The sequence below is a fragment of the Bufo gargarizans genome, unplaced genomic scaffold (assembly GCF_014858855.1).
Source record: "Bufo gargarizans isolate SCDJY-AF-19 unplaced genomic scaffold, ASM1485885v1 fragScaff_scaffold_695_pilon, whole genome shotgun sequence".
Lineage (NCBI taxonomy): Eukaryota > Metazoa > Chordata > Amphibia > Anura > Bufonidae > Bufo > Bufo gargarizans.
This window is the reverse complement of record NW_025334168.1, coordinates 415,999-438,304: the sequence shown is the minus strand read 5'-3', so window position 1 is coordinate 438,304 and position 22,306 is coordinate 415,999. Positions and strand designations below refer to the sequence as shown.

At 50.2% G+C, this 22,306-nt stretch overlaps 1 protein-coding gene across 1 annotated transcript in view; it reads right to left on the bottom strand.

Moving 5' to 3' along the window:
- Nucleotides 1-16,437, bottom strand: part of LOC122922770 (sperm-tail PG-rich repeat-containing protein 2-like) — a 51,615-nt gene extending 35,178 nt beyond the window's left edge. The window contains exons 1-5 of the mRNA XM_044273495.1: nt 16,288-16,437; nt 8,438-8,536; nt 6,147-6,245; nt 3,354-3,452; nt 893-991 (exon numbers count right to left, since the gene is read on the bottom strand). Of these exons, the coding sequence (XP_044129430.1) occupies nt 893-991; nt 3,354-3,452; nt 6,147-6,245; nt 8,438-8,536; nt 16,288-16,333 (442 nt within the window). The 5' untranslated portion in view covers nt 16,334-16,437. The remainder of the gene's footprint in view (nt 1-892; nt 992-3,353; nt 3,453-6,146; nt 6,246-8,437; nt 8,537-16,287) is intronic.
- Between the last annotated feature and the right edge of the window lie 5,869 nt (nt 16,438-22,306).

Below are 22,306 nucleotides of genomic sequence, written 5' to 3'. Positions count from 1 at the left end.
CGCTGCACACGTGCCACGGTATACAGCACCCGGGCGCTGCACACGTGCCACGGTATACAGCACCCGGGCGCTGCACACGTGCCACGGTATACAGCACCCGGGCGCTGCACACGTGCCACGGTATACAGCACCCGGGCGCTGCACACGTGCCACGGTATACAGCACCCGGGCGCTGCACACGTGCCACGGTATACAGCACCCGGGCGCTGCACACGTGCCACGGTATACAGCACCCGGGCGCTGCACACGTGCCACGGTATACAGCACCCGGGCGCTGCACACGTGCCACGGTATACAGCACCCGGGCGCTGCACACGTGCCACGGTATACAGCACCCGGGCGCTGCACACGTGCCACGGTATACAGCACCCGGGCGCTGCACACGTGCCACGGTATACAGCACCCGGGCGCTGCACACGTGCCACGGTATACAGCACCCGGGCGCTGCACACGTGCCACGGTATACAGCACCCGGGCGCTGCACACGTGCCACGGTATACAGCACCCGGGCGCTGCACACGTGCCACGGTATACAGCACCCGGGCGCTGCACACGTGCCACGGTATACAGCACCCGGGCGCTGCACACGTGCCACGGTATACAGCACCCGGGCGCTGCACACGTGCCACGGTATACAGCACCCGGGCGCTGCACACGTGCCACAGCAATGGCCTTTTAAGGGAGCAGTGGAAAGGGACAGAGGACATTAATGAAAGCTGGTATTATAAGGTAATTACAGAACTTTTGGCAATCACTGACAGACTACTCAGGTATACATGCCTAACTCTAATAAACTAGCAAATAAAAACATAAGAGAGTTGGCCTTTAAAGATCAGTGGAACGCTGAGCACCTGTGGAATATCAGTGAAAACCTGCCATGTGAGATACATACCTTTTTTTGCTCTAAAGCGTTGAGATTTTTCAAATGAAACTGGTCCTTTAAGACTATCTGAAAGCTTCACATCGTAAGATCCTGGAGCTGGAGCACAGCCTATAAACACAGAACATCGTTAGCTAGGCAGCCAGAACAATGTCCTTTATAAAATATACTACAGCCTAGAGGAATATTATGTTATTATGCAATACAGCTTTAAGTTTTGTGAGAAATATACAATCAATGGATTATGCGGAAAACTCAATCAAGAAGATGACAGATACGAGCCCTTGCTCCGCCCAAAAATGATAACCAATCTTTCAGATAATGGTAGTATTGCAACAAAACGTATAAATTATTGGCTTGATATCAAACTAGGGAATTCAAGATTCCCAACAAAGAGTTTCTCCAATATTATCCCCTTGTTTCAGTTATATGCATCGTAACTGAAATCAGAGAAAATACGGATGTAGCAACTAACGTAACACGTCCGCAAATGAGCGGTATCTGGCTAAGTATCAAGCCAATTCATTTAGATCAATACTACATAAAACAAAATATACATTACCCAAGGGTCAAGTGATGTGCAGAGTATTGGGGCAGCCAGCTCTCAAGAGTTTTCCCAATAATCCAAATGATTCTCCAGAGATCTATAATCCAAATGTTTGTTTCTCTCTTTTTTTTTCTCCCTCTTTTCTTTTGGTAACTGGTTTCTTAACCCAAAACTTATCAGATGAACACGCCCTCCGAGTTTGGAACTTTTTTCACACATATGACTTTGGTAAGACTAATGACAGGGATATAGGATCTTGCTAGACCATATCTTAAATGGGAAGGACTTGAAATAAGTCTTTCCTGTGGGAATCCATCACTTAGCTTGGCGAAGAATGTTCTATCTATATATATACATCTAAGCAATTATTTAATGCTTTGCCAGATTATGAGTCTTGATTCTTCTGCAGGTAGAATGAAGCCTCACAATATCCTAAAACTACATCTCAATATGGAGATGATCAATTAATTTAATTATGTATTTATTCGCCAATCTAGATGGTATAATTTCACCCACACTATCAAATTAGTCTTAATAAGATGAAATATCATTTTCTGTGTCTCTTAGGCACAACAGGTGGGGGGGGGCGCACTGTGCCACCACTGGTTAATACTGGGGGGAGGGGGGCGCACTGCGCCACCAATGCTTAATACTGGGGGGGCTTGGGAGGGATGCGCACTGCGCCACCAATGTCTAATACTGTGCTTAATCTCTAATTTATTCATAGACAGGAGGCGGCAGCTGCAGGATGACACAGCCGACTCCTGACCTGTGAGCTGTAGCTGCGATCCGCGGCACCTGAGGAGGTTAACTACCGCTAGGGCTGCAGCTAACGATTATTTGAATAATCGATTAGTTGCCGATTAATTGGGAAAAACAAAGTTATGGAGAGGGGGGGGGGGGATCTGTGTGCCACGGTATACAGCGCCCGGGCGCTGCACACGTGCCACGGTATACAGCGCCCGGCGCTGCACACGTGCCACGGTATACAGCGCCCGGGCGCTGCACACGTGCCACGGTATACAGCGCCCGGGCGCTGCACACGTGCCACGGTATACAGCGCCCGGGCGCTGCACACGTGCCACGGTATACAGCGCCCGGGCGCTGCACACGTGCCACGGTATACAGCGCCCGGGCGCTGCACACGTGCCACGGTATACAGCGCCCGGGCGCTGCACACGTGCCACGGTATACAGCGCCCGGGCGCTGCACACGTGCCACGGTATACAGCGCCCGGGCGCTGCACACGTGCCACGGTATACAGCGCCCGGGCGCTGCACACGTGCCACGGTATACAGCGCCCGGGCGCTGCACACGTGCCACGGTATACAGCGCCCGGGCGCTGCACACGTGCCACGGTATACAGCGCCCGGGCGCTGCACACGTGCCACGGTATACAGCGCCCGGGCGCTGCACACGTGCCACGGTATACAGCGCCCGGGCGCTGCACACGTGCCACGGTATACAGCGCCGGGCGCTGCACACGTGCCACGGTATACAGCGCCCGGGCGCTGCACACGTGCCACGGTATACAGCGCCCGGGCGCTGCACACGTGCCACGGTATACAGCGCCCGGGCGCTGCACACGTGCCACGGTATACAGCGCCCGGGCGCTGCACACGTGCCACGGTATACAGCACCCGGGCGCTGCACACGTGCCACGGTATACAGCACCCGGGCGCTGCACACGTGCCACAGCAATGGCCTTTTAAGGGAGCAGTGGAAAGGGACAGAGGACATTAATGAAAGCTGGTATTATAAGGTAATTACAGAACTTTTGGCAATCACTGACAGACTAACTCAGGTATACATGCCTAACTCTAATAAACTAGCAAATAAAAACATAAGAGAGTTGGCCTTTAAAGATCAGTGGAACGCTGAGCACCTGTGGAATATCAGTGAAAACCTGCCATGTGAGATACATACCTTTTTTTGCTCTAAAGCGTTGAGATTTTTCAAATGAAACTGGTCCTTTAAGACTATCTGAAAGCTTCACATCGTAAGATCCTGGAGCTGGAGCACAGCCTATAAACACAGAACATCGTTAGCTAGGCAGCCAGAACAATGTCCTTTATAAAATATACTACAGCCTAGAGGAATATTATGTTATTATGCAATACAGCTTTAAGTTTTGTGAGAAATATACAATCAATGGATTATGCGGAAAACTCAATCAAGAAGATGACAGATACGAGCCCTTGCTCCGCCCAAAAATGATAACCAATCTTTCAGATAATGGTAGTATTGCAACAAAACGTATAAATTATTGGCTTGATATCAAACTAGGGAATTCAAAGATTCCCAACAAAGAGTTTCTCCAATATTATCCCCTTGTTTCAGTTATATGCATCGTAACTGAAATCAGAGAAAATACGGATGTAGCAACTAACGTAACACGTCCGCAAATGAGCGGGTATCTGGCTAAGTATCAAGCCAATTCATTTAGATCAATACTACATAAAACAAAATATACATTACCCAAGGGTCAAGTGATGTGCAGAGTATTGGGGCAGCCAGCTCTCAAGAGTTTTTCCCAATAATCCAAATGATTCTCCAGAGATCTATAATCCAAATGTTTGTTTCTCTCTTTTTTTTTCTCCCTCTTTTCTTTTGGTAACTGGTTTCTTAACCCAAAACTTATCAGATGAACACGCCCTCCGAGTTTGGAACTTTTTTCACACATATGACTTTGGTAAGACAAATGACAGGGATATAGGATCTTGCTAGACCGTATCTTAAATGGGAAGGACTTGAAATAAGTCTTTCCTGTGGGAATCCATCACTTAGCTTGGCGAAGAATGTTCTATCTATATATATCTAAGCAATTATTTAATGCTTTGCCAGATTATGAGTCTTGATTCTTCTGCAGGTAGAATGAAGCCTCACAATATCCTAAAACTACATCTCAATATGGAGATGATCAATTAATTTAATTATGTATTTATTCGCCAATCTAGATGGTATAATTTCACCCACACTATCAAATTAGTCTTAATAAGATGAAATATCATTTTCTGTGTCTCTTAGGCACAACAGGTGGGGGGGGGGGGCGCACTGTGCCACCACTGGTTAATACTGGGGGGAGGGGGGCGCACTGCGCCACCAATGCTTAATACTGGGGGGGCTTGGGAGGGATGCGCACTGCGCCACCAATGTCTAATACTGTGCTTAATCTCTAATTTATTCATAGACAGGAGGCGGCAGCTGCAGGATGACACAGCCGACTCCTGACCTGTGAGCTGTAGCTGCGATCCGCGGCACCTGAGGAGTTAACTACCGCTAGGGCTGCAGCTAACGATTATTTGAATAATCGATTAGTTGCCGATTAATTGGGAAAAAACAAAGTTATGGAGAGGGGGGGGATCTGTGGGCGGCGCAGTTATGGAGAGGGGGGGGGGATCTGTGGGCGGCGCAGTTATGGAGAGGGGGATCTGTGAGCGGCGCAGTTATGGAGAGGGAGATCTGTGGGCGGCGCAGTTATGGAGAGGGGGATCTGTGAGCGGCGCAGTTATGGAGAGGGAGATCTGTGGGCGGCGCAGTTATGGAGAGGGGGATGTAATTAATCGTTGCAGCCCTAACTACCGCAGATCGCAGCTACAGCTCATAGAGGTCGGGAGTCGGCTATGTGATCCTGCAGCTCCCGCCTCCTGTATATGAATAAATGTGAGATTAAGCTTCATTGGTGGCGCAGTGGCCATAGCTCCTACCCTCCACTTGTCCCCTGCCCTCTCATTGGCAGCAGCAGCACAGGGGGAGGAGACACTGCTCCTTCTGCCCTGGGCTGCTGCTGAGGGAACACGGAGAGCGATGTCAGCAGCGCGATCTGTGTTCCCCATACGCTACCGGAATATCGGCAAAATAAATGCCGATCCCGCCACGGTATACAGCGCCCGGGCGCTGCACACGTGCCACGGTATACAGCACCCGGGCGCTGCACACGTGCCACGGTATACAGCACCCGGGCGCTGCACACGTGCCACGGTATACAGCACCCGGGCGCTGCACACGTGCCACGGTATACAGCACCCGGGCGCTGCACACGTGCCACGGTATACAGCACCCGGCGCTGCACACGTGCCACGGTATACAGCACCCGGGCGCTGCACACGTGCCACGGTATACAGCACCCGGGCGCTGCACACGTGCCACGGTATACAGCACCCGGGCGCTGCACACGTGCCACGGTATACAGCACCCGGGCGCTGCACACGTGCCACGGTATACAGCACCCGGGCGCTGCACACGTGCCACGGTATACAGCACCCGGGCGCTGCACACGTGCCACGGTATACAGCACCCGGGCGCTGCACACGTGCCACGGTATACAGCACCCGGGCGCTGCACACGTGCCACGGTATACAGCACCCGGGCGCTGCACACGTGCCACGGTATACAGCACCCGGGCGCTGCACACGTGCCACGGTATACAGCACCCGGGCGCTGCACACGTGCCACGGTATACAGCACCCGGGCGCTGCACACGTGCCACAGCAATGGCCTTTTAAGGGAGCAGTGGAAAGGGACAGAGGACATTAATGAAAGCTGGTATTATAAGGTAATTACAGAACTTTTGGCAATCACTGACAGACTAACTCAGGTATACATGCCTAACTCTAATAAACTAGCAAATAAAAACATAAGAGAGTTGGCCTTTAAAGATCAGTGGAACGCTGAGCACCTGTGGAATATCAGTGAAAACCTGCCATGTGAGATACATACCTTTTTTTGCTCTAAAGCGTTGAGATTTTTCAAATGAAACTGGTCCTTTAAGACTATCTGAAAGCTTCACATCGTAAGATCCTGGAGCTGGAGCACAGCCTATAAACACAGAACATCGTTAGCTAGGCAGCCAGAACAATGTCCTTTATAAAATATACTACAGCCTAGAGGAATATTATGTTATTATGCAATACAGCTTTAAGTTTTGTGAGAAATATACAATCAATGGATTATGCGGAAAACTCAATCAAGAAGATGACAGATACGAGCCCTTGCTCCGCCCAAAAATGATAACCAATCTTTCAGATAATGGTAGTATTGCAACAAAACGTATAAATTATTGGCTTGATATCAAACTAGGGAATTCAAAGATTCCCAACAAAGAGTTTCTCCAATATTATCCCCTTGTTTCAGTTATATGCATCGTAACTGAAATCAGAGAAAATACGGATGTAGCAACTAACGTAACACGTCCGCAAATGAGCGGGTATCTGGCTAAGTATCAAGCCAATTCATTTAGATCAATACTACATAAAACAAAATATACATTACCCAAGGGTCAAGTGATGTGCAGAGTATTGGGGCAGCCAGCTCTCAAGAGTTTTTCCCAATAATCCAAATGATTCTCCAGAGATCTATAATCCAAATGTTTGTTTCTCTCTTTTTTTTTCTCCCTCTTTTCTTTTGGTAACTGGTTTCTTAACCCAAAACTTATCAGATGAACACGCCCTCCGAGTTTGGAACTTTTTTCACACATATGACTTTGGTAAGACTAATGACAGGGATATAGGATCTTGCTAGACCATATCTTAAATGGGAAGGACTTGAAATAAGTCTTTCCTGTGGGAATCCATCACTTAGCTTGGCGAAGAATGTTCTATCTATATATATACATCTAAGCAATTATTTAATGCTTTGCCAGATTATGAGTCTTGATTCTTCTGCAGGTAGAATGAAGCCTCACAATATCCTAAAACTACATCTCAATATGGAGATGATCAATTAATTTAATTATGTATTTATTCGCCAATCTAGATGGTATAATTTCACCCACACTATCAAATTAGTCTTAATAAGATGAAATATCATTTTCTGTGTCTCTTAGGCACAACAGGTGGGGGGGGGCGCACTGTGCCACCACTGGTTAATACTGGGGGGAGGGGGGCGCACTGCGCCACCAATGCTTAATACTGGGGGGGCTTGGGAGGGATGCGCACTGCGCCACCAATGTCTAATACTGTGCTTAATCTCTAATTTATTCATAGACAGGAGGCGGCAGCTGCAGGATGACACAGCCGACTCCTGACCTGTGAGCTGTAGCTGCGATCCGCGGCACCTGAGGAGTTAACTACCGCTAGGGCTGCAGCTAACGATTATTTGAATAATCGATTAGTTGCCGATTAATTGGGAAAAACAAAGTTATGGAGAGGGGGGGGATCTGTGTGCCACGGTATACAGCGCCCGGGCGCTGCACACGTGCCACGGTATACAGCGCCCGGGCGCTGCACACGTGCCACGGTATACAGCGCCCGGGCGCTGCACACGTGCCACGGTATACAGCGCCCGGGCGCTGCACACGTGCCACGGTATACAGCGCCCGGGCGCTGCACACGTGCCACGGTATACAGCGCCCGGGCGCTGCACACGTGCCACGGTATACAGCGCCCGGGCGCTGCACACGTGCCACGGTATACAGCGCCCGGGCGCTGCACACGTGCCACGGTATACAGCGCCCGGGCGCTGCACACGTGCCACGGTATACAGCGCCCGGGCGCTGCACACGTGCCACGGTATACAGCGCCCGGGCGCTGCACACGTGCCACGGTATACAGCGCCCGGGCGCTGCACACGTGCCACGGTATACAGCGCCCGGGCGCTGCACACGTGCCACGGTATACAGCGCCCGGGCGCTGCACACGTGCCACGGTATACAGCGCCCGGGCGCTGCACACGTGCCACGGTATACAGCGCCCGGGCGCTGCACACGTGCCACGGTATACAGCACCCGGGCGCTGCACACGTGCCACGGTATACAGCACCCGGGCGCTGCACACGTGCCACAGCAATGGCCTTTTAAGGGAGCAGTGGAAAGGGACAGAGGACATTAATGAAAGCTGGTATTATAAGGTAATTACAGAACTTTTGGCAATCACTGACAGACTAACTCAGGTATACATGCCTAACTCTAATAAACTAGCAAATAAAAACATAAGAGAGTTGGCCTTTAAAGATCAGTGGAACGCTGAGCACCTGTGGAATATCAGTGAAAACCTGCCATGTGAGATACATACCTTTTTTTGCTCTAAAGCGTTGAGATTTTTCAAATGAAACTGGTCCTTTAAGACTATCTGAAAGCTTCACATCGTAAGATCCTGGAGCTGGAGCACAGCCTATAAACACAGAACATCGTTAGCTAGGCAGCCAGAACAATGTCCTTTATAAAATATACTACAGCCTAGAGGAATATTATGTTATTATGCAATACAGCTTTAAGTTTTGTGAGAAATATACAATCAATGGATTATGCGGAAAACTCAATCAAGAAGATGACAGATACGAGCCCTTGCTCCGCCCAAAAATGATAACCAATCTTTCAGATAATGGTAGTATTGCAACAAAACGTATAAATTATTGGCTTGATATCAAACTAGGGAATTTAAAGATTCCCAACAAAGAGTTTCTCCAATATTATCCCCTTGTTTCAGTTATATGCATCGTAACTGAAATCAGAGAAAATACGGATGTAGCAACTAACGTAACACGTCCGCAAATGAGCGGGTATCTGGCTAAGTATCAAGCCAATTCATTTAGATCAATACTACATAAAACAAAATATACATTACCCAAGGGTCAAGTGATGTGCAGAGTATTGGGGCAGCCAGCTCTCAAGAGTTTTTCCCAATAATCCAAATGATTCTCCAGAGATCTATAATCCAAATGTTTGTTTCTCTCTCTTTTTTTTTGGAAACTGGTTTCTTAACCCAAAACTTATCAGATGAACACGCCCTCCGAGTTTGGAACTTTCCAATCATTGTTGGAGGGGTGTGTGCATTGATAAGGAGCATGACGTCATACTACCCAGAATGCAATTTTGCTACTGATGTAGTATTAACCGCTTATATCTAGATGGCACTGTTGTATAAGCAATAAGCATCATACCATTAAGGGTTAACTCATACATGCCTAATATTTTCACTACTTCACACCTCTGACATCTGGGGCCTTGTCTCAGGGCTAAGGGACAAACTTTGATACATGAATATATACTTTGAGGAACATCTAGACCATTCTCACACTTTGGAATTCATGTTCAGATAGGAAAAACAAAGCCTCAGAATCTGCAGGTGCGGCGTATCTTCTAACTTTCTAAATGTATAATATATTGTTACAATAAGGCTACTTTCACACTAGCGTTCGGGCGGATCCATTCTGAACGGATCCGCTCATAATAATGCAGACGGAGGCTCCGTTCAGAACGGATCCGTCTGCATTATATTAGCAAAAAAAAAGCTAAAGTGTGAAAATAGCCTGGGACGGATCCGTCCAGACTTTCAATGTAAAGTCAATGGGGGACGGATCCGCTTGAAGATTGAGCCACATTGTGGCATCTTCAAACGGATCCGTCCCCATTGACTTACATTGTAAGTCTGGACGGATCCGCACGCCTCCACACGGCCAGGCGGACACCCGAACGCTGCAAGCAGCGTTCAGCTGTCCGCCTGTCCGTGCGGAGGCGAGCGGAGGCTGAACGCCGCCAGACTGATGCAGTCTGAGCGGATCCGCATCCATTCAGACTGCATCAGGGCTGGACGGCTGCGTTCGGGTCCGCTCGTGAGCCCCTTCAAACGGAGCTCACGAGCGGACACCCGAACGCTAGTGTGAAAGCAGCCTTACACTAGTTTTGAACAGTACAGTAATCTTCTCATGGACTTACTTTGGCCTACATGAAACTTCATACAAAACAGTGAATATAAATCAACATTGCTCTTAAAGGCAATGGATACCCATTATAACTAAAATAAGCAAGTATAACTGTTTAAACTTATGAAAAAGCACATCACGCAGCCCCATTAGCTTCTATGGGGCCTGCGTTGCGTGAAAAACACCCCTCATGTGCACAGCCCCATAGAAGTGAATGGGTCCGGATGTAGTGCAGGTGCATTCCGGTATTTTGAATGCCAGATCCGGCACTAATACATTCCTATGGGAAAAAATGCTGAATCCGGCATTCAGGCAAATCTTCCATTCTTTTTTCGCCGGAGATAAAACCGTAGCATGCTGCGGTTTTATATTTTGCCTGAACAGTCAAAATGACTGAACTGAAGACATCCTGAACGGATCTAACCAACTACACGTCACATGACTTCAGGCATGGGCAAATCCATTCAAGGATATAACTAGAAGAGATAACTGTATCCTTCCGCCCCCTCCGGGACTATTTTCACACATATGACTTTGGTAAGACTATTAAGACAAATGACAGGGATATAGGATCTTGCTAGACCATATCTTAAATGGGAAGGACTTGAAATAAGTCTTTCCTGTGGGAATCCATCACTTAGCTTGGCGAAGAATGTTCTATCAATATATATCTAAGCAATTATTTAATGCTTTGCCAGATTATGAGTCTTGATTCTTCTGCAGGTAGAATGAAGCCTCACAATATCCTAAAACTACATCTCAATATGGAGATGATCAATTAATTTAATTATGTATTTATTCGCCAATCTAGATGGTATAATTTCACCCACACTATCAAATTAGTCTTAAGATGAAATATCATTTTCTGTGTCTCTTACCAAGTCCTAGTAGAAATCTCACTTCTGCTCCTAGGAAAGCTGGGTGGTCCATCATAGCGCATCTAACCATGGCTTTCATCCTGATAGACCCCTCTAGAGAGCTCAACTTCTCCTCTCTCCTGTGTGTGTCTTCTTCTCTGTCCCCCCTGTGTACGGTTTATGATCACAAACTTATCAGTTAGACACACCTTCCTAATTTGGAGCTTTCCAATCATTGTCGGATGGGTGTGACCATTGATAAGAAATTACATCATAACCTTACCCAGAATGCACTTTTGCTACTGTTGTAATGTCACCTACTCATACCTAGGTGGCACTGCTGTGTAAGCTATTTGCATCATAGTATAAAGGGTTAACTTCTGTAAGTCTGAATAAAGGTATAATATACATTTTGACCTTAAAAGCTTTAATTCAAGGCTATAGGGATTAGATTTGACACTTGTAGCAATTAGAGACAGACCTCTAGGCGTCTCTCTGAATGTTTCTCACATTGTTTATTTGTGCATCGTAAATAACTTGAACCTCCTTGTTTTCTCACAGAGATACCAGTATCTCCTGTTACACCAAAGAGGTGAATAATTGTTACAAAACACATCTTCACAGACACTCTTTTAGAGACAAATATTCTCCTAATGAGAAATATATATAATATACTGGATACATGTTGTCTTCATCACATATAACAGTATAATATATATTATATGTTCTACTGATTGTCTTATGCTAAGGACTAAGGCTCATTAAATGAATACATACATATTATATATTTGCTTCATTGATAAATGCCTAATTGTATAGGTAATTATCACCAGCTGCATAGAGCTTATCTTTACCTCCAGTCATAAATTTAAGAGTAGACAAAGAGGCCTCTTCTCAGACTGGTACATTCATGAGAAGAATAACACTAAAAAGCAGAAACCTTTGTACGACCTTAATTTGGCCTACTCAAGACATACAAAATTGTCAACTATAGTCGAGCATGGCTCTTAAGGGTAATGAACATTCATCTTGACTAAAATAAATTGGATATCAATGCATTTACCTATGAAAAGGCACAACAGGTGGGGGGGTGGGGGGGGGGCGCACTGTGCCACCACTGGTTAATACTGGGGGGAGGGGGGCGCACTGCGCCACCAATGTCTAATACTGTGGTTGGGGGGGGCGCACTGCACTAATGAAGCTTAATCTCTAATTTATTCATAGACAGGAGGCGGCAGCTGCAGGATGACACAGCCGACTCCTGACCTGTGAGCTGTAGCTGCGATCCGCGGCACCTGAGGAGTTAACTACCGCTAGGGCTGCAGCTAACGATTATTTGAATAATCGATTAGTTGCCGATTAATTTCTACGATTAATCGGGAAAAACAAAGTTATGGAGAGGGGGGGATCTGTGGGCGGCGCAGTTATGGAGAGGGGGGATCTGTGGGCGGCGCAGTTATGGAGAGGGGGGGGGGATCTGTGGGCGGCGCAGTTATGGAGAGGGGGGGGGGATCTGTGGGCGGCGCAGTTATGGAGAGGGGGGGGGGATCTGTGGGCGGCGCAGTTATGGAGAGGGGGGGGGGATCTGTGGGCGGCGCAGTTATGGAGAGGGGGGGGGGATCTGTGGGCGGCGCAGTTATGGAGAGGGGGGATCTGTGGGCGGCGCAGTTATGGAGAGGGGGATCTGTGGGCGGCGCAGTTATGAAGAGGGGGGATCTGTGGGCGGCGCAGTTATGAAGAGGGGGGATCTGTGGGCGGCGCAGTTATGAAGAGGGGGGATCTGTGGGCGGCGCAGTTATGGAGAGGGGGGATCTGTGGGCGGCGCAGTTATGGAGAGGGGGGGATCTGTGGGCGGCGCAGTTATGGAGAGGGGGGGATCTGTGGGCGGCGCAGTTATGGAGAGGGGGGATCTGTGGGCGGCGCAGTTATGGAGAGGGGGGATCTGTGGGCGGCACAGTTATGGAGAGGGGGGATCTGTGGGCGGCGCAGTTATGGAGAGGGGGGATCTGTGGGCGGCGCAGTTATGGAGAGGGGGGGATCTGTGGGCGGCACAGTTATGGAGAGGGGGATCTGTGGGCGGCGCAGTTATGGAGAGGGGGATCTGTGGGCGGCGCAGTTATGGAGAGGGGGATCTGTGGGCGGCGCAGTTATGGAGAGGGGGGATCTGTGGGCGGCGCAGTTATGGAGAGGGGGATCTGTGGGCGGCGCAGTTATGGAGAGGGGGATCTGTGGGCGGCGCAGTTATGGAGAGGGGGATGTAATTAATCGTTGCAGCCCTAACTACCGCAGATCGCAGCTACAGCTCATAGAGGTCGGGAGTCGGTTATGTGATCCTGCAGCTCCCGCCTCCTGTATATGAATAAATGTGAGATTAAGCTTCATTGGTGGCGCAGTGGCCATAGCTCCTACCCTCCACTTGTCCCCTGCCCTCTCATTGGCAGCAGCAGCACAGGGGGAGGAGACACTGCTCCTTCTGCCCTGGGCTGCTGCTGAGGGAACACGGAGAGCGATGTCAGCAGCGCGATCTGTGTTCCCCATACGCTACCGGAATATCGGCAAAATAAATGCCGATAGCGTTCAAAATCCTGAATATCAGCCGATCGTGCCACGGTATACAGCACCCGGGCGCTGCACACGTGCCACGGTATACAGCACCCGGGCGCTGCACACGTGCCACGGTATACAGCACCCGGGCGCTGCACACGTGCCACGGTATACAGCACCCGGGCGCTGCACACGTGCCACGGTATACAGCACCCGGGCGCTGCACACGTGCCACGGTATACAGCACCCGGGCGCTGCACACGTGCCACGGTATACAGCACCCGGGCGCTGCACACGTGCCACGGTATACAGCACCCGGGCGCTGCACACGTGCCACGGTATACAGCACCCGGGCGCTGCACACGTGCCACGGTATACAGCACCCGGGCGCTGCACACGTGCCACGGTATACAGCACCCGGGCGCTGCACACGTGCCACGGTATACAGCACCCGGGCGCTGCACACGTGCCACGGTATACAGCACCCGGGCGCTGCACACGTGCCACGGTATACAGCACCCGGGCGCTGCACACGTGCCACGGTATACAGCACCCGGGCGCTGCACACGTGCCACGGTATACAGCACCCGGGCGCTGCACACGTGCCACGGTATACAGCACCCGGGCGCTGCACACGTGCCACGGTATACAGCACCCGGGCGCTGCACACGTGCCACGGTATACAGCACCCGGGCGCTGCACACGTGCCACGGTATACAGCACCCGGGCGCTGCACACGTGCCACGGTATACAGCACCCGGGCGCTGCACACGTGCCACGGTATACAGCACATTTACAGAATTTACAAATAGCGACAAGACTTTAGTCTTGTCGCCATTTGCGACTAGACCCTCCACGGCAGCTCTGCAGTTGAACAGTGGCAGGCACAGGAGCTGATAGTTCTCTGCCCCGCCGCTGTTCTTCTCAGGCTCCTTTCACACCTGCGTTCAGGTGTCCGCTCATGAGCTCCGTTTGAAGGGGCTCACAAGCGGCCCTTAACGGAGCAGTCTGGCCCTAATGCATTCTCAGTGGAGGCGGATCCACCGAGAATGTATCCGCCTGCCAGCACTCAGCCTCCGCTCAGTGAGCGGACACCTGAACGCTGCAAGCAGCGTGCAGCGCCCCGGGAGCCGCACGGACTGTAAGTATATCGCTCCCCACTACTACTATGGCAACCAGGACTTTAATAGCGTCCTGGCTGCCATAGTAACACTGAAAGCATTTTGAAGACGGATCCGTCTTCAAATGCTTTCAGTTCACTTGCGTTTTTCCGGATCCGGCGTGTAATTCCGGCAAGTGGAGTACACGCCGGATCCGGACAACGCAAGTGTGAAAGAGGCCTATGCCGGAAAAGAAAAACGCTAGTGTGTACCCTAAAATATTAAGTTTAAATCCCCTCTTTCCCAATTTTACATATAAAATATATAAACAATAAATAAACATATTACATATTAAATTATAAAAAAAATAAAAATATCTCCTATGCGGTGAGCATTCGCCATTTTTTTGTCACCTTGTCACCCCAAAAAATAGGATAGGACTGTTCTATTATGGGCCGATGTTTCATAAAATGCGAAATGCACACGGCTTTTTTTGGGGTGTGTTATTTTTTTTTTTTGCGCAGTATTGAGTATCACAATACTTTTTTATGGTGACGAAAGCAAATCAAAATTTTGGTATCAAAACAACCCTATGCTGATCTGATCGGCGCAGCGTTGTCACGATACCAAAATTTTGATTCGGTTTCGATTTGGCGACTAAAAATTTGATTTGGCTCCTAAATTTTTCAGTTCAGGAGCCAACGGCTACTAGGCATTTTGTTAGAGCACTGACATGTACACGGCATACAGCCCATGTACACTGCATACGTGCGGCTGACATTAGCGACGTGCTAATGTCAGCTGCACCTAACTCTGCTATTCTAGTGATTATCCTGCAGCCTGCGAGCGTCCTTCCCTCACTGTGCCTGCGCAGAATACTGAACGGCACGAGATTTCCCCAGGGCACGCAGAAGGATGCGAACGCCTGGCCCTGTCAATAAACCCTTGGAAGGTGTTACTTGAGGTGGGAGACGGGAGGCTCTAGGTGCAGGAGAAACGCGCGTAGCAGTGTATAATGTGATAGAAAAATGAATCCAGCCAGCAAAGGAAGCAATACAGACAATACATTAGTAAGTGGCTTGTAATAACTTTCTCTACATGATTAATAATACCACTTACTGAAGTGAGACAACCCCTTTAAAATTGAGTGCCCACTCAGTGCTTTCCTGAGCAGCCATGCCCTGCACGTCAAGAGAACCACAGACTGAGATCTAACTGGGGACTGTGAGGGGTGTGCCATATCAGTTCTCACTGGTCACATGCCATTGCTGCCATGGAGGGGGGTGAATCTTAGTTTGTCACAATTCCAGGGAGAGTTTTAGTTTTTAATAGCTCAGACAATCCCTGTAGGAAAACCTAGGCATGTAGTCCTCCACAGTCTAAAACCAGCTATCTCTGGGCCACCAGCTGTCCCGGTGGCATTCATACATCTCCTCAGCAGAAGATCACAGATCAGGCGCTGTCAACCGCACACACAAAAAACCATCACGTGTGAACAAGTCCGAACTGATCTGTCCTGTGTCGCCAGGTGCCCGGTTGTCATACACCTTGGACAAGTCCAGACACACAGATATGCCCATAGAGACATACAGTACCACCTAGTCATGCCCAGCAGGGTGTAGCCACTTTCAGTGAAGTAACAGGGCACAGACACCCAGTGCCAGCACTGACAAGGGACCCTCACAGCGCACACAAAGCCGTCCCCGCGCTCATACGTACCAACATGCTCGTTGAACCGCTTGAGGGGAGCCTTAGGGAAAGACATCCTCGTAGACTCCGCTACCGGTGACCCGCCACAATCAGTCGCTAACTAGAACAAGCCGCCCCCTCGTGTCTCCTCTTTAAAAACGGTAATGGCTAAATACTATATTCGGGAAGGACCTTCTGACGTCATAACATCACGTGGCTCTCCTAGATCACGTGGATCGGAAATAGGAGAGCCGCGCTCTTTTTTACATGCATCATGGAGCTCGCTCGGGTCAGCAGTGCGGGGAGTGAACTAAAAAACGCCTGCAGCGATGTAGAAGTCCGCGGAGCCTACTGATGGAGTAACTGATTTTGTATTGAAACTATTGGTGATGTGCAGTGAGGGATTTTACACCGGGGGTATATCTTGTATGGGAGGGGGGTTATATCTTGTATGGGGGGGGCAGCTGAGTTGAGGGGGGGGGGGGGTATCTTGTATGGGGGGGACAGCTGCGTTGATGCTGAGGGGGGGGGGGGTGTATATCTGTATGGGGGGGGGCAGCTGCGTTGATGCTGAGGGGGGGGGGGTGTATATCTGTATGGGGGGGGGCAGCTGCGTTGATGCTGAGGGGGGGGTATATCTTGTATGGGGGGGCAGCTGCGTTGAGGGGGGGGTATATCTGTATGGGGGGGCAGCTGCGTTGATGCTGAGGGGGGTATATCTTGTATGGGGGGCAGCTGCGTTGATGCTGAGGGGGGGTATATCTTGTATGGGGGGGCAGCTGCGTTGATGCTGAGGGGGGTATATCTTGTATGGGGGGGCAGCTGCGTTGATGCTGAGGGGGGGTATATCTTGTATGGGGGGGTATATCTTGTATGGGGGGGCAGCTGCGTGGATGCTGAGGGAGGGGGTATCTTGTATGGGGGGGCAGCTGCGTGGATGCTGAGGGAGGGGGTATCTTGTATGGGGGGGCAGCTGCGTGGATGCTGAGGGAGGGGGTATCTTGTATGGGGGGGCAGCTGCGTGGATGCTGAGGGAGGGGGTATCTTGTATGGGGGGGCAGCTGCGTGGATGCTGAGGGAGGGGGTATCTTGTATGGGGGGGCAGCTGCGTGGATGCTGAGGGAGGGGGTATCTTGTATGGGGGGGCAGCTGCGTGGATGCTGAGGGAGGGGGTATCTTGTATGGGGGGGCAGCTGCGTGGATGCTGAGGGAGGGGGTATCTTGTATGGGGGGGCAGCTGCGTGGATGCTGAGGGAGGGGGTATCTTGTATGGGGGGGCAGCTGCGTGGATGCTGAGGGAGGGGGTATCTGGTTGTATGTGAAGGGGGACAGCAGTGTGTGGGATTGTATGTTGTTGGTAGTGTGTGTAAAGTCTGTATTACAGAGGCAGATTTTCCAGGCGCTAAGGAAGGATTCGGCAGCTGAGGAGGACGCCGCTATTACATGCAGCGATTGTTATACCATCGCTTGTCTCCATGCTGTACAGTTGCCCGCGGCAGACTGTAATTAGCACAATCTGCCTTTTGCTTGCTCATCGGGTAATTACCGGCGGTATTAGGCCTCATGCACACGACCGTTTTTTTTTTTTTGTGGTCCGCAAAAACGGGTTCCGTTGGTCCATGATTTGTGTCCATTTTTTCTTCCGTGGGTCTTCCTTGATTTTTGGAGGATCCACGGACATGAAGGAAAAAGTCGTTTTTTGTGTCCGCCTGGCCGTGCGGACCCAAACGGATCCGTCCTGACTTGCGATGCAAGTCAATGGGGACAGATCCGTTTGACGTTGACACAATATGGTGCATTTGCAAACGGATCCGTCCCCCATTGACTTTCACTGTAAAGACAGGGTATATTTTAACTTGAAGCGTCCCCGTCACCATGGGAACGCCTCTATGTTAGAATATACCATCGGATTTGAGTTAGAACTTGATAACTCAGATCCGACAGTATATTCTAACACAGAGGCGTTCCCATGGTGATGGGGACGCTTCAAGTTAGAATATACTAAGGACTGTGTACATGACTGCTGCCTGGCAGCACCCGACCTCTTAGGCTACATGCACACGTTCAGGATTCATGTGCGGAGAATCCGCACTGAAATCCGCAGGTGTTCACAGGCAAATCCGTGCGGTCAATCCGCATTAATTGGTGCGGATTTGCATGCGGATTTGCGTGCGGATTCGGTGCGGATTTTCCGCATGCGGATTTCACTAAGTGAATGAAGAAAATCCGGTCAGGAAAAAAAAAATTAATTGACATGTCGCGGATTTTAAAATCCGCACCGCAGGTCAAAATCCGCGCGGAAAAAATCTGCATCGTGTGCATTGAGAATTTCAAATTCTCATAGAATACAATGTACATGACCTACGGTGCGGATTTTCCGCACGCAATCCTGATCGTGTGCAGGGGGCCTTACAGGGGGCTGTGATCAGCACAATTAACCCCTCAGGTGCCACACCTGAGGGGTTAATTGTGCGTATCATAGCCCCATGTAAGAGATCAGATGCTGCCAGGCAGTAGGGGGCAGACCCCCCCCCCCCCACCTACCACACACACCTCACACTGCCCCCTACGCTTCTATTACCACACGCAGCTCACACTGCCCCCTACGCTTCTATTACCACACGCAGCTCACACTGCCCCCTACGCTTCTATTACCACACGCAGCTCACACTGCCCCCTACGCTTCTATTACCACACGCAGCTCACACTGCCCCCTACGCTTCTATTACCACACGCAGCTCACACTGCCCCCTACGCTTCTATTACCACACGCAGCTCACACTGCCCCCTACGCTTCTATTACCACACGCAGCTCACACTGCCCCCTACGCTTCTATTACCACACGCAGCTCACACTGCCCCACACGCTTCTATTACCACACGCAGCTCACACTGCCCCACACGCTTCTAATACCACACGCACCTCACACTGTCCCACACGCTTCTATTACCACGCGCACCTCACACTGTCCCACACGCTTCTATTACCACATGCAGCTCACACTGCCCCACACGCTTCTAATACCACACGCACCTCACACTGTCCCACACGCTTCTATTACCACATGCAGCTCACACTGCCCCACACGCTTCTAATACCACACGCAGCTCACACTGCCCCCTACGCTTCTATTACCACATGCAGCTCACACTGCCCCACACGCTTCTAATACCACATGCAGCTCACACTGCCCCACACGCTTCTAATACCACACGCAGCTCACACTGCCCCCTACGCTTCTATTACCACACGCAGCTCACACTGCCCCCTACGCATCTATTACCACACGCAGCTCACACTGCCCCACACGCTTCTAATACCACACACACCTCACACTGCCCCACACGCTTCTATTACCACATGCAGCTCACACTGCCCCACACGCAGCTCACACTGCCCCACACGCTTCTAATACCACACACACCTCACACTGCCCCCTACGCTTCTATTACCACACGCAGCTCACACTGCCCCCTACGCTTCTATTACCACACGCAGCTCACACTGCCCCACACGCTTCTATTACCACACGCAGCTCACACTGCCCCACACGCTTCTAATACCACACGCACCTCACACTGTCCCACACGCTTCTATTACCACGCGCACCTCACACTGTCCCACACGCTTCTATTACCACATGCAGCTCACACTGCCCCACACGCTTCTAATACCACACGCACCTCACACTGCCCCCTACGCTTCTATTACCACACGCACCTCACACTGCCCCCTACGCTTCTATTACCACACGCAGCTCACACTGCCCCACACGCTTCTATTACCACACGCAGCTCACACTGCCCCACACGCTTCTATTACCACATGCAGCTCACACTGCCCCACACGCTTCTAATACCACACGCACCTCACACTGCCCCCTACGCTTCTATTACCACACGCACCTCACACTGCCCCCTACGCTTCTATTACCACACGCAGCTCACACTGCCCCACACGCTTCTATTACCACACGCAGCTCACACTGCCCCACACGCTTCTATTACCACATGCAGCTCACACTGCCCCACACGCTTCTATTACCACACGCAGCTCACACTGCCCCACACGCTTCTAATACCACACGCACCTCACACTGCCCCCTACGCTTCTATTACCACACGCACCTCACACTGCCCCCTACGCTTCTATTACCACACGCAGCTCACACTGCCCCACACGCTTCTATTACCACACGCAGCTCACACTGCCCCACACGCTTCTATTACCACATGCAGCTCACACTGCCCCACACGCTTCTAATACCACACGCACCTCACACTGCCCCCTACGCTTCTATTACCACACGCACCTCACACTGCCCCCTACGCTTCTATTACCACACGCAGCTCACACTGCCCCACACGCTTCTATTACCACACGCAGCTCACACTGCCCCACACGCTTCTATTACCACATGCAGCTCACACTGCCCCACACGCTTCTATTACCACGCGCACCTCACACTGCCCCACACGCTTCTAATACCACGCGCACCTCACACTGCCCCACACGCTTCTAATACCACGCGCACCTCACACTGCCCCACACGCTTCTAATACCACACGCACCTCACACTGTCCCACACGCTTCTAATACCACACGCACCTCACACACGCTGATGTGTGTGTGAGATGCATGTAACGAATGCAGGCTATTAAAGCCAAGTGGTAAAGTACAGGGAGCATCCGCCATATTGGACCGGACTTTCTCACTTCGCTATCATTACCTCATGTTATTTAGACCAGTAACGGTTTCCTGCACGCTCACCTCTTAGGCCCGTTCACACCACCGCTATTTATTTCTGTTCCGCTGAAAAATGAATCTAGCCAGCAATGTAGGCAATGTGGAGAATCACAGTACATTAGAAGGTGGCTTGTATTAACTTTATCTACATCAGGGGATGCTCAATCTGCGGCCCTTTAGCTGTTGTAAAACTACAACTCCCACCATGCCCTTCTGTAGGCTGAAAGCTGTAGGATGTCTGGGAATGATCGTAGTTGTAGTTTTAGAACAGCTGAAGGGCCTCAGGATGAGCATGCCTGATCTACATGATGAATGCTATGTGCAGAAGTGAGAGGACCCCTTTAACTGGGTTAGAGGTGGGCTAGGTCAGGATTTGGCGAGTACAGTTTAGGCATATTTATAATGGTGTACTACTGGTTAGGATTCTGTAGGTGCACTGGGGTAACATGGTTTAGCACTGGCACGGTGTGCTGGAGGGACACAGAGGATGGTGGCATGCTTGAGATTTTTTATTTATTTATTTTTTTTGTCCCTTACAAAAGGTATATGTAAAGCTTGTGGGGTGCTGGTAACAGTGTGGGTGTAGTCTGGGGGTACATGGGGGACCAGTGGGCTGCTGGTAACAGTGTGGGTGTAGCCTGGGGGTACATGGGGGACCAGTGGGGTGCTGGTAAGTGTGGGTGTAGTCTGGGGGTACATGGGGGACCAGAAGTGTTAGAATATTGCAACTCCTCTGTAGAAGATTACAAATCGCTGACATGGGCGAGATTACATTGGTTATTCCGGTCCCCAGTGCATGGAACGGGCGACGCGTGTCTCAATATGGGAGCATCTCACCAGATAAAAAAAAGTCCTGTTTGAAAGAGTGTGACGTGCCCTACAATGCTGTTTAGTTTACCATTTTTAATCCTGCATTTTTTTTTTATAGGGATAACCATAATTTGTGGTCAAATAATGTTTTTAGATGAATAAAATATGTAAACATTTCAAATAATTGTGTTTTTTTTTTTTTTTTTTAATAACTATATACTGTGTGCATGTGTCTCCGATGGCACACTCTGGGGGAATTGATCATGAGGAGAATATTTGAAGTCAGTTTTGCTTGAGTCTGGGTTGGAGAACTTTATTCCGCATTCATCACACGTCACAGGCGGTCTGATAAATGTGGCTCGTTCTTACACCCAACACTTCTTCTAGAGAAGCTCCTCCCGGTTTCCTATTTTTCCCTCCTGGAGTGAGATTGCGACTTTTAAAAAATCTCAATGATAAATCTGGAGTAATAATCATTAATGTAGCTAACCA